At 39.6% G+C, this 16,743-nt stretch overlaps 1 protein-coding gene across 4 annotated transcripts; it reads left to right on the top strand.

Annotated features, from left to right (window-relative positions):
• The first annotated feature begins 3,543 nt into the window (after positions 1 to 3,543).
• Positions 3,544 to 16,428, top strand: LOC134743222 (LMBR1 domain-containing protein 2 homolog). 4 transcript variants are annotated; one of them, XM_063676621.1, is made up of 11 exons: positions 3,544 to 3,868; positions 4,598 to 4,788; positions 6,079 to 6,272; positions 7,571 to 7,752; positions 8,391 to 8,561; positions 9,422 to 9,599; positions 10,977 to 11,158; positions 11,296 to 11,535; positions 12,408 to 12,609; positions 14,587 to 14,688; positions 15,933 to 16,386. In XM_063676621.1, the coding sequence occupies exons 1-11, from the start codon at positions 3,695 to 3,697 to the stop codon at positions 16,169 to 16,171; spliced, it is 2,055 nt and encodes a 684-aa protein (XP_063532691.1). In that variant the 5' UTR covers positions 3,544 to 3,694; the 3' UTR covers positions 16,172 to 16,386. The 4 variants fall into 4 exon arrangements, with proteins under 4 accessions (XP_063532691.1, XP_063532692.1, XP_063532694.1 ...); XM_063676622.1 differs by having other exon boundaries at positions 3,545 to 3,868; positions 15,966 to 16,385; XM_063676624.1 differs by lacking the exons at positions 3,544 to 3,868; positions 4,598 to 4,788; positions 6,079 to 6,272 and adding an exon at positions 6,582 to 6,699 and having other exon boundaries at positions 15,933 to 16,421.
• The last annotated feature ends 315 nt before the right edge of the window (positions 16,429 to 16,743 follow it).

The following is a 16,743-nucleotide window of genomic DNA, read 5'->3' as shown; positions in this document are numbered from 1 at the left end:
CATTTATCCATAAAATAAAACTATGAAAACGGATTATATCGCGTATATTGAATATATAATACATCCCGACGTTTCGAACCCTTTACAGCGTTCGTGGTCAACGGGTGACTGAGGAAAAATTACAAAGTGCAAAAATACCCACATACTAAAATAATGAACAATCATAGACTACAAACTTTAAGGCTGGTTGTACATGCAAAATCGGTTCATAAGGCTAGTTATACACTACAATTATTTTCAAGTACAGTACCGCTCTATCTATTATATCCTCTTTGTACTTAGGTTGCTACTATTTTTCATGTGTCCCCTCTCCTCTCACCTCTTATTAAAACAATTCTAATTTACCAAAATTCGACTACTTCAAAATGTCGGCGAATTCTGGAAAATCACCCATAATTCAATCTTGCTCTCTGTTGATGGTGAGATACTCGTATATGCATTTGCCCCTTAAGCCATCATCACTTTAAACATATTAATATAATACCAGATTAAGTCATTTATTTACAGAATAGATATGTATACAGAGGTTCAAATATTAAACTACTTTAATAACTAGCTTTTATCTAAAATAGGCCCTTGAGGCATTGGACCAAGGATTCTGGCGGCATTTCCTCGCTGTATCGCAATACTGATGTTACGTTGTGCGAGAAAATTACTTTTTAAGGTTCAGTACCCAAAGGGTAAAAACGGGACCCTATTACTAAGACTCCGCTGTCCGTCTGTCTGTCCGTCTGTCTGTCTGTCACCAGGCTGTATCTCATGAACCGTGATAGCTAGACAGTTGAAAATTTCACAGATGATGTATTTCTGTTGCCGCTTTAAAACTTTTCTAAAAACAGAATAATATAAATATTTAAATGGGGCTCCCATACAACAAACGTGATTTTTTTGCTGTTTTATTCCGTAATGGTACGGAACCCTTCGTGCGCGAGTCCGACTCGCACTTGGCTGGTTTATTTTTCGTTGATTTGTAGTATAAAATTTGGTAGGTTTGAAGAACTCTTATTCTGGGCGGAATGGGTCCCAATAAAAATGTAAGTAAGATCATTATCAGTAATCAGTGTGTTTATTGCTTTCATAGGTTTATGATCTGACGAAAAAAAACGTCAGCAAATAAAAAAAGGCCTACAAAATTTAATTGCTACTAAATTTCAATCATCCATACATTACATACGACGTGGACGCTTACCTACCATAAACCGTATTAAAATAAGTTTTTGGCAAAAATTTCATTTTTGGTAGGTACAAGCTTTTATCACTGACTGTACTTTTTTCCACAGGCAACCAATACTCATCGAGACAATTCTAAAAACAACAAACACAATTAGGTTGCGTTGTTTTATCACAGAGTTCCTATGGCCACCTCCATCATCAGATCAGCTCGATGGTACCATAATATTGCATTGTCACACGACTTACATATATATGTATGCAAATTTTCAGCTTTATCGGAAACCGGGAAGTGGGTCAAATTTAACCTGCAAGATTTGACCCTTAGTTACATACATATTACATACATACTTACATAGGTACAAGTACAACCTATTCCATTACCATTAGATTTCACACATAATACCCGAACATCTTGTTAGAAATATTTCACGCTGGCTAGATAAGCCCCTTCCCTATTTCAATAACAATTACATTCTTTCAATCTGTTCCAGTGCGGGAGCATTTTACCGCTCACGAGGGAATTATTCTCGAACGGTTTTAGTCAACTATATGAACGAGTTTCGTTGCCTTCATGTTTATGAGAAAGTAGTGGAACACAAGAGTTAGGTATTAACCAGTTGAGAGATATCAAACAGCATATTAAAAAAACTTTAAATAATCCGGGCATGAACATTGGTTTTGACCTATGGTTTTGACATTTGCGGTAGCGATGCACCGTCGGCAACAATGTAGCGCCGCAACGCTGCAGCAGTGACACAGGTGCAGCCTGAATCCGAATGGTATAGTTGGTTAGTTGGTATACGGTACGGCTTATTATTCTAGGTCCGTGGGCCGATGTTATAAGTAGCAGGCAGCGTCATCTAGCGGGTACTATTGATTACTATAGATAGAAACGGCAAGTTGTCAAAGGACTGTCTCATTTTAAACATAGGCAGAGAGACTCATACTATCTTTGTCTAGACTAGTACTAGCACCCAAAAGAAAAGGATGAGTATAGTTTTGTTTGTTCTTATTTACTGCCAATTTGGTTTGACCAACTATAATAGTAAAGTAAGGCCCCATTCGCACGAGAGCTTAAAAAGCGTTGCGTGTGGGACGCACCCATAAGTAAGAGCGAGAAAGCGATATCTCTATCTCGCTCTTACTTATGGGTGCGTCAAACACGCAACGCTTTTTAAGCTCTCGTGCGAATGGGGCCTAAACGATTTTATACTATCTGTGGTCCGTAAAAAATGACAGCTTCGTCAACACGTTTTCTATGGATAATATAAAAAAGATGTCAATCTCCATATATGAAAAGTGTCCATCAAAAAACAGTAAATAGGCGGCGCCACCATACACTGAAGTACCTAGACCATATCTAGTGTTTATATAGATGTGCACCCGTGCGACCGTGAGGGACAGAACATACGCAATGTGACAAAATTAAAAACACGTTTTAACATTCCTGACAACATACCAGAAACAACCTACGTAATTTGGTCAGGTTATTTGCTGCCCCTCCCCCATTTCATCTCTACATTATTATACCTCTATGGTTTATGTCATAGTCTCCTATATATTACAATACAATACTCTTTGGTCTCAGAGCCTACCTAGCGCCACCGGAGAGCTTAGGAACTATTATTTACAGCTGAAAGCTGGTCACTTTTGAAACAATTCTGCCATAAGAGATTGACATCCTTTCTATACCATGAATACCATCCATAACGTTTTCGCGGTATATGTCTGGCAAAAAAGAGTAGAATTTAAAAAGTGGCAACACTGTAGTGTCGTCCCGTTTTTCTTAGATTGGTTTGAAAGGGACGACACTACAGTGTTGCCACTTTTTAATTTCTACTCTTTTTTGCCAGACTGTACAACGTTTTTGCGATATGAACGTTCAGTTCACTCCTATAGTCTGTCAAGCCATTTCCGTCATTAGAAAAGAGTGGCAAATTTAAAAAAAAGTAGGCACTAAGGGTTATCGTCCCATAGAAAATTAGAATTTCACGCCTTTTACTACTGACAAAGTTGTTTGGCCGGCTATTTGAACTATCTAAACTAAACGCAGCTTATTGAATGATGTGAAGAGACGATTCATTCAGACGAACGTCAATGTCGTCAATAACGTCATCCACATTTTCCACAACACGACCTAATTTTCTGTCTTATCTTGTTATCAAAATATTAAAACTAATGCTTAAAGTGTATCTAAATCATTGATTTTCATTAATTGTTTGCTTTACACTTACCAACAATAATGTTATTATTTCCAACGAGTGTCTAAAATGTCTGATAACACAAGTATAGAGTTCGATCCGATTTTGCCTGATACTGGTGTCTTGTTTTACGAGGAATGTCCCGCGGAGTATGAGATTGAGAAGCCGATATTGTTGCCGTTGAAATCATCGACTCAAGTGCGTTTCGAACAGCTTCAGCACGAAGCGGCGCGAGTGTGGAGAAATAAACAAAGAACAGCGGCAACGGCTAAGAAAAACTAACGCAACCAAAGATTTCTTGTTCAAATTAGCCTGTCAATATGGCTTACACACTGTTTGTGATAGAGATTATATCAGCGTTCATATTGGCAGCTACATTATTGTACAGATATGGAGATGTTTACAGAAATCACATAATAGTGACAGTGGCTGTAGTTACAGCATGGTACTTCTCGTTTGTTATTATGTTTATATTGCCATTGGATGTGTCTTCGGTGAGAAAAATTACTATAAAATATACTACTTGATTCTTATTAGTTTCTTGATTAATCCAAGTATCATATAGCACAATCTTGCATCACTGCCTAATCCTTATTGTGGTTTTGTAAACTTAGGCACACAAAACTATTTAATTACCTCAGTTGGATATAAGTCTTATCATTGATTGATAAACATTTTCCGCCCCTTTTTAGTCTTAGCTGGTAATTGATTATTTATTATTATTATAATACCAAATGAAATAACAACTCGCAAATTTTACCACTGCTATACTCTATTACAAAATTAGTTTTTTTTTACTATAGAAAAATCCGAGTTTACTAAAACTGGCATCAAAACTCAAAACCTCATTTAGTGGTTCCACATTACATAGGAATAGTTTTTGTTCACTTGACGGAGTTACAACTAATATATTTAATTTTTAATTTACTGCTTGCAAAATAATTTTTTTTATGTAGATAGATCTATTGTTTAGACAAAAAATCAAAATCCAGGGTAGTTTTATATTCAAATTTAAGGAGTGGACGAAAACTAGTGCAATGAACCTATTGGTTTTTATTGTTTGCTACTGTTGGCTGTTGGTTTTTTGGCATATCTTGTAAGAGAAGTGAGAGTTTATTTTATGCAAGACAGTAAATTTCCCATTTCTCCTTTATTTCAAAATATGGTAATACTCGCAGTCTACTCTGCTCAGTACAAAATTAACGTAACTCTGCATCTTACAGACGGTATATCGACAATGCATGCAAAACAGCAACTCAACTACAGTGGCCCCGAGTGTGTCACCGCTGCACAATGAGTCAACCACAACTGCCCCCGCAGTCACAAAATGTCAGAAACCATGGAGCTTTGTTGATGATAGTGTGTTCCCTAATCTCTGGAGGGTCGTCTATTGGACTTCACAATGTCTGACTTGGTAATGATTGTTTCTTTTTTGCGTGTTCATTATAACTAGTATTTTTTTATAGTATGACACAATTTAGAGAGCTGTTAATGGTAGCCTCTATCAAAAAACCGGGTAACCTTAATTTATCAAAAAACCGGGCTGCATGGAAAGCTGTTGTGTATAGGTATCCTCAGGCATGAGGCAACAACTAGAAAGAAGACTTTTTCTGTACTTACATTGTTAGTTACAGACCTCTAGGGGCTCTAGGTCAATTATTTGAATGAAATGTATTTTTTTAAACCATTTAATAATAGTCTAGAAGAACAACTGTTAATCCAATAGTTTATTAATACATATCATCATTTGGTTTTGTTAGTTTTTCATACATTCATCTTTTTTAGGGTTCCATACCCAAAGGGTAAAAACGGGACCCTATTACTTAGACTCTGCTGTCCGTCCGTCTGTCTGTCCGTTTTTATCTCATGAACTGTGATAGCTAGACAGTTGAAATTTTCAGAAATGATGTATTTCTGTTGCCGCTATAACAACAAATACTAAAAACAGAATAAAATAAATATTTAAGTGGGGCTCCCATACAACGTGATTTTTTTTACGGAACTCTTCGTGCGCGAGTTCGACTCGCACTTGGCCGGTTATCACATATATTTTGTGAGACCTCCTTTATCCTAGTTAGACATGGGCCGAATATTCGCTAATTATTCGGTATTCGGCATATTTTTCAATGTTCCTATTCGGCCGAATAGTTCGGATCGGACTGCCGAATATTTACCGAATAAACCAATTTTTTTTAAGGGCGTCCGCTAGTTAGCGCGGATGCACTTCGCGATCAGGTATGTGACATTTCCGTTTCTTTTCATAAACATTCCCGGTCGGTCGGTAGGCGAAGAGTCAAAAACACGTTACGAGTGCAGACCGCCGACCTGAATGAACTTGTTTTCAGCGTTTTAGGCAGTTTTCGCCCAACCGAATATTCGTATTCGGCAATCCATATTCGGCCCAACTCTAATCCTAATACCAGTCACATCTAGACGAAGATACAAAGACGCCTAGTCTTACTAAGATGGCATATAGTCGAGAAATTGGGACGGGTACCGCCGTGGCGAGGTGGCCTAGGGGTTCATGGCGTTAGCCGCGATAGCTAAAGACGCCGGTTCGAATCTGGCCTTCACCACTGGAGGGCTTCGTCACTTTTTCTGACATCTATTACAGTTTTTAATACAATAGTTAATTTTCAATGAGATCTCTTTGACACAGTTGGTACCTACAAAGTAAAACAGTCTTTCTCTCCTTCTATTACAGGTTGATAATGCCAATGATGCAGTCGTACAGCAAAGCGGGTGACTTCACAGTTAAGGGCAAGCTTAAGTCAGCACTCGTCGACAATGCTATTTACTACGGCTCATACCTATTCATCTGCGGCATTCTGCTTATCTACATCGCACTGAAGGGTGTGTCCTTGGACTGGGCCAAGATCAAGGCTATTGCGTCCTCAGGTCTGTAGTCTGTAGGTTTATATCAGTGGAGAATGCCATTTACTATGGGTAGTACCTGTTCATCTGCGGCATACTGCTCATCTACATCGCGCTGAAGAGTGTGTCCCTGGACTGGGCCAAGATCAAGGCTATTGCGTCCTCAGGTCTGTAGTCTGTAGGTTTATATCAGTCGAGAATGCCATTTACTATGGCTAGTACCTGTTCATCTGCGGCATACTACTCATCTACATCGCGCAGAAGTGTGTCCCTGGACTGGGCCAAGATCAAGGCTATTGCGTCCTCAGGTCTGTAGTCTGTAGGTTTATATCAGTCGAGAATGCCATTTACTATGGCTAGTACCTGTTCATCTGCGGCATACTACTCATCTACATCGCGCTGAAGAGTGTGTCCCTGGACTGGGCCAAGATCAAGGCTATTGCGTCCTCAGGTCTGTAGTCTGTAGGTTTATATCAGTCGAGAATGCCATTTACTATGGCTAGTACCTGTTCATCTGCGGCATACTACTCATCTACATCGCGCAGAAGTGTGTCCCTGGACTGGGCCAAGATCAAGGCTATCGCGTCCTCAGATCTGTACGTCTATCAGTGCATGTGTCATTCAAATTTATGGACTTATTTGTCTATCTATAGACAAATACATAACTGGGAAAAAAGTAACCGACTTGCCCTTGGCAGTAGTTGGGCTAAATATTCTATTTTACTTCGCCTATTCCCCTAGTTTATATTATATCTTTCGTTTAAGCACAAATTGTAGCTTATTTTGGTGTTTGACGATCCTTTTGTGAATTCTTATTATTAAGTTTGACATATCTATAATTATTTAATGATTTAAGAATAATAATAACTGCATCAATAAATTGCTCTGATATTTAGATTAAGGTAATATTTAAAACTTGACAATTTAAAAGTGCTTGTTGCTAGGCCTATTTGAATAAAGAATATATTGAATTGAATTGTATAAACCATTCTTGAGTGTCCTTAGTCAATTTTGACTCACTGTATGCACTGTCCCTTCAATACATTTTGCGTAACAAATATCAATTTTGACACAAAATGTATTTAACTGACATATCGTCAGCTAAAGTCGCAAAGTTCGTAATTCCATTAAAGGACATTAGGGATTTGCTACTTCATTCAATAATACCTAAAGTTACGTAGTTAGGAGTTACATGGTTTGCGACTTTAGCCGACAATAAGTAAAAATTACATGTCAATTTTGATCAAAACAGTGTTATTTCATTTGATATTCAATGATGAGTCAACTAATTTAGTAACTGTACATGTTCGATTTTTTTTCAGCCAGTAACACATGGGGTCTGTTTCTCCTGATTCTTCTTTTGGGCTACGCGCTGGTGGAGGTACCAAGAAATCTGTGGAACAACTCTAAGAAGAATTATACTCTGACATACACTTACTTCAAGATAGCCAAGCTGAGTACCGACAAGTGTGAGGCGGAGGAAAATATGGACGACATATTGGATGTGAGTTTTACTTTATAATCTACCCTTACTCCCTTGATTTAAAGAGTCCATATTGGTCTAGACGCCTGCCCCAACTGCTAAAAAACTAATCTTAATTAATAAAGAGCTTTATTTTCTTCAAATGGAGTTTATTCTAGATCAGAGCCGCGACCCATCGTGGGCTTTAACGAACTTTATTTAGTTGTTATTGAGTCTATCGGCTATAATCCGGCCACCCGCTAAAGCTGCCATTTCAGTTGCCTGATCGCCTTAACAGCCTGGGCTTGATAACTTATAGCAATCAATAATGTACCTTATTGTTTTGATTTAGAACCTGTAGCCAGCATACAAGAACCCAAAGCCAGCGACGAAAAACTAAATATCGCAGTCGATAATGAACTTTATTGCCTTTAAATAGTCTCTCGGCGATCACCGCGACCGTGGGCCCCGGACACCCGTTACACGCACACATAGACATAGAAAACATCGTACAGAAGCTACCCGTTCAGTTGCGCGACTGACCACCTGAATAGGGGTTTGATAACTTGTAGCAATAATATACCTTGCTGCTTTGACTTACAGTCCATACACAATTAAACCGCCTGCCAACGCTCAATCAACTATCCCAATCGATATTGAACTTTATTCCCCTTAACCAGAGTCTATCGGCAATCACCGCGGCCGTCGGGCCGCCGCATCCCCTACACCGGCACGTGGAGACCATCGTGCAGAAGCTGCCCGTGCAGCTGCGGGACCGGCTCAACAGCCGCCAGGCGCCCGAGCGGCCCGCCGCGCCGTCGCTCAAGTCGCTCGTCAACTTACATAAGAAGGTAACTTGGAGTATTGACATCTTCATAACAACCGAGACCAAATTCCTAGCTGCATCATGTCGTTATATCGAAAAAATCGTTACCCCTAGCTCCATTATTTACTAATGAGTGCATATAAAAAAAATATCATTAATTATTATTTTTGTACAATTTGACTAATTTTCTTAATTTTGTTATGTAGAAATGAATTCATTATTAATTTTATTAGAGTAGAATGTGACATTTACTTAGGCCTGTAAAGATGAGTTTAATTTTATTTTATTTTTTAATTGTGAAAATTGTGACATTATTATTAACTCATTATTCCTAATTCTGTATTCGGTTATCTATAATTTATTGATTCAATCTAATTTAATTTAAATTTATTTTATTTACGGTAATTAACGGCCCTATTTGTCTTGCCAAATATTGTATTTTTTCCTTCTATTTTAAAGTAATTAATGCATGTTAGATAATAAGTAATATAATGCCAAATAGCACGTAAGGTTTATCTGTTAGTGCTGTCTGATTGATATAAATAAATAAACAATATGCTTGTTTATCATGAATCTAGTATAACTGGATCGGTCATGAGGGGTGGGGGGAAATGACCCGGGGTTGTTCGCAAAACCCGCGCGGCAAGAAGATGTTGATACGATTCCTCGCCAGTCTGCCTGTGACCACGAACGTAACGTCACGTTCGAAACGTCAGGCCATAAATAAACGTAAGTTTGTACGCGATTAAGTCCCGTGTTAGTTTTAAAATTACTAGTTAAATATCTTAGTAAAAAGTAACAAACAGATATGGTTACTTAAACTTTTATTTAAATATTCCCTCCCACGATGAAACAAATGTTTTTCTAATGTTCATATTTCGTCAGATGATCAAAGCACTGCACGTCCTCCAACGCACCGAGACCCAATGGGGCATAACGTTGGAGCGCGTGTTCCACCTAGAGGACGTGTCGACCAACCTGCGCTCTCCGGACCGCCGCTTCGCGCACACGTTCCACACAGCGCGCCCGCGCGCCCTGCGGCTGCTGTACCCGCCCACTACTGGTGAACTTTTTATACTTCTTTTTTAGGGTTCCGTACCTCAAAAGGAAAAAAACGGAACTTATAGGATCACTCGTGCGTCTGTCTGTCTGTCTGTCTGTCCGTCTGTTACAGCCTATTTTCTCCGAAACTACTGCACCAGTTAAGTTGAAATTTGGTATGCATATGTAAGTTTGTGACCCAAAAACGGACATTTAACGTAAACAAATGAGTTTTAAACACGGGGGCCACTGGGGTAAATGAGAAAATTAAAAATAAAAGTTTTTCAAACTATATCGTGTTATATATCAAATGAAAGAGCTCATTGTGAGAATCTCAAATATATAACTCACGTTTCTCATAAAAAATACCTACATTGTTTAAATTGGGTAATGTACGGAACCCTTGGAACGCGAGTCTGACTCGCACTTGGCCGGTTTTTTAGGGTTCCGTACCCAAAGGGTAAAAACGGGACCCTACTACCTACTAAGACTCCGCTGTCCGTCTGTCTGTCACCAGGCTGTATTTCATAAACCGTGATAGCTAGACAGTTGAAATTTTCACAGATGATGTATTTCTGTTGCCGCTATAACAACAAATACTAAAAAGTACGGAACCCTGTGTGCGCGAGTCCGACTCGCACTTGGCCGGCTTTTTTATCTATTAAGAAAAAAACAGTCTTATGAAACAGATGAGTGTATAAAGTAACATTTTTCTAGTAATAGACCTATAGTTGCCTATATGTAAACAAATATTAATAAAAACTTATTACTAAGTACAAATGACATGCATATTGTACATATAGTCCGTCAAGGAATTGTAGAAAATTATTAAGGGCGCCACTTCCTACGTTATAACTGTCACATTTTGACGTAAAATGCTTAAACATGGCAACAATTTAGTACGGTACTTATTTTTTTTAGTTTAATTTTATCTAATTTCTACTATTTCATTTATTTTATTCTCGAACTTTTAGTAACCAGCGACTACGCAATACGCGAATAGGCTATGGGTCATACCACGTCATACCATAGACGGCATAGACAAAGAAGAACAAATACGCGTTAGGCGCCATTCACTTATTACGTAAGACGATTTTTGGCAGATTTTGAACCCTCCCCTATGTAAGAAAAAATAAGAAAAGGCTTATTCCCGAGATGGCGGGAATCGTGAGGTTTAAAAAATTAGCGAGTACAATAAAGTACAATAAGACGGGAAGTGGATCAAATTTATCTTGCAAGATTTGACCCTTACAAACATAGTTACATACTACATACATACTTATTTACATAGGTACATTGCAAGTTAATAAAAAGCTTGTGAAAAGAACTGACAAATAATAGAAAATTCGCAATCGAAGTTTATGGGTCCGTTAGACTTAATCCCATTTTTTTTTTTCAGAATGGTACTGGGAGTGCCTCCTAAAGCAGTACTTCCTGAAAACGATGGCGGTGGTCACGGGCATCATGTCGCTGGCGCTCGTGTGGTCCGAGATGACGTTCTTCAGCAAGCAGCCCGTGCTGTCCATCTTCGCCAACATCCTCAACGCCGCCAAATACACTTACAACTATGCGGCTATTGTCGTGAGTATTGCTATCTTTCGTTCCCCTTTATTCTCACCTTGTAGGGTAGGACATCAATTTAAAATGAGAAAAGTACAATCAGCGATAAAAACTTGTACCAAAAATGAAATTTTTGCCAAAAACTTATTTAATTCCAGTGGGTGTCGACTCTCGTGATCGCGTACATGTTCTATTGCGCATACTCGACGGTACTGAAGATCAGACTCCTGAACCTATGGTATCTGGCACCTCATCATCAGACCAACGAGTACAGCCTCATCTTCAGTGGCATGATGGTGTGCCGCCTCACGCCCGCCATGTGTCTCAACTTCCTCAGCCTTGTGCATATGGACTCGCACGTTATTAAGGAGTATGTGATGGAGACTTATTATACTCAGGTAAGTTTCATATTGCAGGTAATAGAAAAGTGGTGCGTGCGTTACACCTTACGTACCATAAGCACGTACTCACATCTACTCGTATGCATACTTTATACCTCATTTTTTTGCATTACAAAAAAAGGTAAACAATCCTGACGTGTCTTTTTATTGAAAATCACTTTTGAAAAATAAGTCACGGCAAATATGCAACAATTATAAATCATAATACGATCATTTACATTTTTTGCTTTCATAAGTAATAGTTACTGATTTTTAAAAAGCATTTTTTAATTTAAAAACACGTCGAGATTGATAGCGGTAAAGCCATTTCTACTAAAATTAAAATTCACCTTCTGTACCACGAGATATGAATAAATTATCATCCGCACTACGATTATTTTTCCTCTTCTGATCCCATCATCCCAAATAAATGATTTAAGCTAAGTCAAGGAACCAACTGCGCAACTTGGTTAGGGTGCTTACCGGGCACTGCGGCCTAAATAAGCACATGCACACTATGGGGAAACGTGACATGGGGCGGTGCAGACTCTGTATGGAGGCAGAGGAGACGCCCCTACACATCCTCACAGAGTGCCCCTGCCTAATGCGCACTCGTGACTTGATCCTGGGTGGACATATATTGCGCCCGGAGGAGTTAAAGTCTCTCGAAACCAAATGTAGTAGGTGGCGATCACAATAGATCAGAGATGGTCGCAGTGATACATAGGCTCTGGAGCCTTACATAGCCCCTAGAAAAAGAAGAAGAAGAAGTCAAGGTCGTCCATTTTCTCACCTGGATACTTTTCGACGTTGGTGGCTGACGGTGTGTTATGACGCCGTGGAACTTCCCACATGTCGTCAAAGCTTTACCAAATCCCTATTTTCCACAGATAATGGGTCACATGGACGTTCTAGGCATCATCGCCGAAGGTTTCAACATCTACTTCCCGATGCTCGTAGTACTGCTGTGCGCGGCTACGTACCTCTCGCTCGGCAGTCGTCTCCTCTCGCTCTGCGGCTTCCACCAGTTCGTCGGTGACGACGAGCTGACGACTGATCTCGTTGATGAGGGCCGGGAGATAGTCAAGCGAGGTTTGTTTTCAAACATTATTTCTAAACGCAGCAAGGAAACGTAATCCCACAGACTTCGCTGGTTCGGTCACCTATTAAGGCCGTTCCATCGGTTTGCCGCTGTCACTGTCATATTTCGCAAGAAAGAACGGGAAAGATAATGCACGCCAAGTGTCAATTTTGATCGATTTTTATTTATTTTAAAAACGTTACCTTACAATATCGAAATTCGAAATGGAGAGGATCGGGCTGCCAAAAGGGCGTACTTGGGAATACCGACTGGTTGCCGCGCGGTAGGTCGGCCCAGATACTGCTGGGGAGACAGTGTAGAAGCGGATCTGCGTCAGCTTCAAGCCGATAATTGGCAGGAAACGGCGCAGGATCGGGAAAAGTAGAGTGCTCTCGTTTTGGAGGCCAATACCCTCTTTGGGTCGCTGTGAGCCATATTAGTTAGTTAGTTAGTTGGTCAAGCAAATGTTGTCAGTAGAAAAAGGCGGCAAATTTAAGAAATGTAGGCGCGAAGGGATATCGTCCCATAGAAGATTTGAATTTCAGGCCTTTTTCTACTGATAAGATTTGCTTGACCAACTTTATCACTTGTTATTGTCCGGCAATCATTATCGACATGCCGCCTCGCAATACAGCAACTACAGCATATGCTTAATAATATTTCAGTGTGTTACGAAATCCCATTCAGACCTACAATAAAATTGGATCAACAATACACGAGATACCATATAAAAATAGGAATTTGTAGTAGCTAACAGGCATGTGATTTAAAAATGTGTGTTAGATGAACAATCCATACTAATATTATAAATGCGAAAGTCTGTCTGTCTGTCTGTCTGTGTGTTCCCTCTTCACGCTTAAACCGCTGAATCGATTTAGATGAAATTTGGCATAGAGATAGGTTGAGTCCCTGAGAAGGACTTAGGATAGTTTTTATCCCGAAAATCATCATCATCATCACCTTAAGAAAGTAAAAAGCGGGGTGGAATTGAGATGATTAATGAAGTGCCTGCTAATTTGTGTGCATAATAATAATATGCTCAAGTTGAATTATTGCTATGAGATTTTTTCCAGGCGCTATACTGCTGTTACTAAGTCCACGCAGACGAAGTCGCGGGCAAAAGCTAGTTGAGCTATAATTGCCTAATAGTACATTACGATACAAGTGCGAAAAATAGGAAATTCGAAACGAGTGGCGATAAATTAAAACACGACCGAAGGGAGTGTTTTAAATCGACAAGAGTTGCGAATTTCCTATTCGCACATGTATCGTACAACGTTTTACAGTACATATGACCCTTTAAATGTTCGACATAGTGACGTAATATGCTAATTATCGCTCTAGTGCGGTAAAGTAGCACCATGTGTACTGTAAAGGTATTTTAGTAGTAGCCATGTATTTTTTTAGGTTGTCCTAAACAGATAGGTATCACGCGGAATATACATTTTGATCCTCATAACTGTTAAGTTAAGGTAACCTATATTTCGATCCTCATCATATTCAAACTTGAAATATTAAGGTAACTTCATGGCAAATTTAAGCAATATCTATCATCTAAAAACATAGAGCATACAAACATGAAAGTTTACCCTAAGACTCAGTGTCCGATTTTGTCCTGTCGCTAATCAGATATATCATCGGTTAACAAATGACACTTTGACTCCTCGCCTAACAGCTCGGGTGGATAACATTAGCAATGGCTCCTCTACACTATCGGCGATGATAAACGATGACTGGCGGGCACGATAGTGTAGAGGCATACTCGGCAGTCATCGTCTATCATCGCCAATGATCGCCTGCGACCTGTGAGTTGTCGCCGTTGTCGGTTTTTTGGGCACGCATCAAAGGGAATCGCCGGGTAGTTGTGTTGCCGGATGGTTGCACGATGATCTTGCCGATGATAGACGATGATACTAACAACGGTCATTGCCGATAGTGTAGAGGAGGCATTACGTTATATTACCTATATATCGTCGTATCGTGTCTAGAAAAACGCAAGCGGCAACGCGCAGAAGAGTCTCTGACGCGGCGCCGCGACTACAGCGAGCGGTACTCCAACTACCGCACCAAACGGGACAACCAGGATGGAGGTAATACCTACAACGTTTTTACTTTTTCATGGATATCTTTGAAAATTCGTATTACCAGAGGTTATTTTCGGGTCAAAATCAACATTCCGGCCGTCTCACTCGCATTCTAACGATGCGTGTTGCAGCTTTCTCACTTAATTATAATTGCCCTGCCAGTGCGTTGGTTTTGCCTTCACAAGTTTCACAGCAGTAAAGACAACCTTCACAGAACACCACGTGCCTCGTCGTAGGCGGCGCTATTTACTATTTTTGCACTCTGTTTTTAAAAAAACTGTCACCCAATTGCTATTTATAAATACGAAACGTAAATTTGGACTTGCCTGGCTGCTGTCACGTTTTCTTATTGACATTAATTTACTACTCTTTGGTATTACGGAGTCTTTTAATTTTGTAATGTGCTATGTATGGGTTTTAATGGGACTTTTGGACCATATTCTATTAATCTAGGTACAAGTTACAACTTTAGAAGTCTAAACCAGCAACATTGCTTGGCCAGTGATAAGTGTTTATGACTGGAGTTGCTGGTTGAGAGCTGACACTAACTTTATAAAAATAAGCCTTCATATGAAATTTGTTACGCACTACATCTCATTCGCACTGACTATAATTTTGGTTTTATTTTTGTGAAACTAACGGTGTTTGAACACTTTACAATGGAACACATAGGGATCTAACTAATTTAAATTAAAAATGAAGAAAGTTACACATCACATCTAATTCGTTTTTGAATTGACACTCAGTCACAAAGAATAGTCAGCAAATGCAGTTAGCTTAATAATTTTAAGACCAGCAACGTATTTAGCTGTCTCTGATCAGCTTTAAAGCTGACAGGTAAAACATGCCAATAGGTATAGATTTCTGATTTGTGCAAAGATGTTCAAATAAACATCTTCACAGACATTCAGTCTTATTTAAACAAATATAGTTATTACTTATTTTACTTAGTTATTACTAGCGACCCGCCCCGGCTTCGCACGGGTTACACAAAACCTTAACAAATTACACACCTAAAGCTTCCTCAAGAATCACTCTATTGATAGGTGAAAACCGCATGAACATCTGTTCAGTAGTTTTTGGGGGACTCACTATAAGAATAATAATTTGTCGGCCTAAATTAAACACGATTTCTATTTGTGACATCAGTTTCGTCACCTAACACCAACACTTCACAGACTGTTACTAACACTCCAACTCACTTTACCATATTTTTTATACCGGTTATTGTGCATGGTACCACATTTCAGCCCACACCGGGCTCCTTCACGACGTGGACTCAGACTACTACGTCCAACCGAGTCCCGAACGATCCCAACCGGTATCCGCGTACCAGCGCGCGGAGCTGCCTTACAACCGGACAACGGTGGACGATGAGTTAGACCAGAGGTTCGGTGCGAGCACCTTGCCCGCCATACAATCCGAGTTCGACGAGCGACGGCGGGACAAGATGAGCGCGCCACCGCGGGGGCTTTTCGATGACGTGTGAAGTGCAATATAGAGCGGGTTTTTGTAAAGGACTTTTGAGGCCTATTTTAATAACAAAACGTCCGGGAGGCACTGACATTTATTTATCGTATGGCGGTTACACACTGGTTACAAAAAATACAATAAAGATTCAAAATTTACAAGTAAGCATATATAAACTCGCATTGTTGTCAGATTTATTAATATTAATTTCCTGACATATTTTATATTAAACCGGGTCACTCACGTGTATAAAGTCGATGATTGCTCGACATGTTTCGCTCCATAACGAGCAGCATTTTCAAAAAGCGCTGGCGGCGTGGACCGACACAGACTACGGGCTGCAGCCTCCGCGGCCGATCAACGCAATCATCGAGTTTATAAACGTGAGTGACCCGGTTTAATATATTTTGAGGCCTATGTTGTAAATTGATAGCGTTAATAGCATACAGGATTGTAGTTTGTTATAACAGTTGGATTAGTGTGTACGGATTATAGCACTATACGTGGTTTCAGTATTGGTGTTGGATTACAAAAGCTAATGCTTGTTTAGGCAAATATAGTCATGTGTTCGGACATTAAATTCTTTAAAAG

The sequence above is a fragment of the Cydia strobilella genome, chromosome 7 (genome assembly GCF_947568885.1).
Source record: "Cydia strobilella chromosome 7, ilCydStro3.1, whole genome shotgun sequence".
Lineage (NCBI taxonomy): Eukaryota > Metazoa > Arthropoda > Insecta > Lepidoptera > Tortricidae > Cydia > Cydia strobilella.
Note: the sequence above shows the minus strand (reverse complement) of the source record. Positions and strands in the feature narration are given on the sequence as shown.

Coding starts and splice junctions, on each gene's coding strand:
- LOC134743222 (XM_063676621.1), top strand. CDS start 3,695: ATGGCTTACACACTGTTTGTGATAGAGATTATATCAGCGTTCATATTG. Junction 7,753..8,390: donor ATATGGACGACATATTGGAT/GTGAGTTTTACT, acceptor CCCCTTAACCAG/AGTCTATCGGCAATCACCGC. Junction 11,159..11,295: donor ACAACTATGCGGCTATTGTC/GTGAGTATTGCT, acceptor ATTTAATTCCAG/TGGGTGTCGACTCTCGTGAT.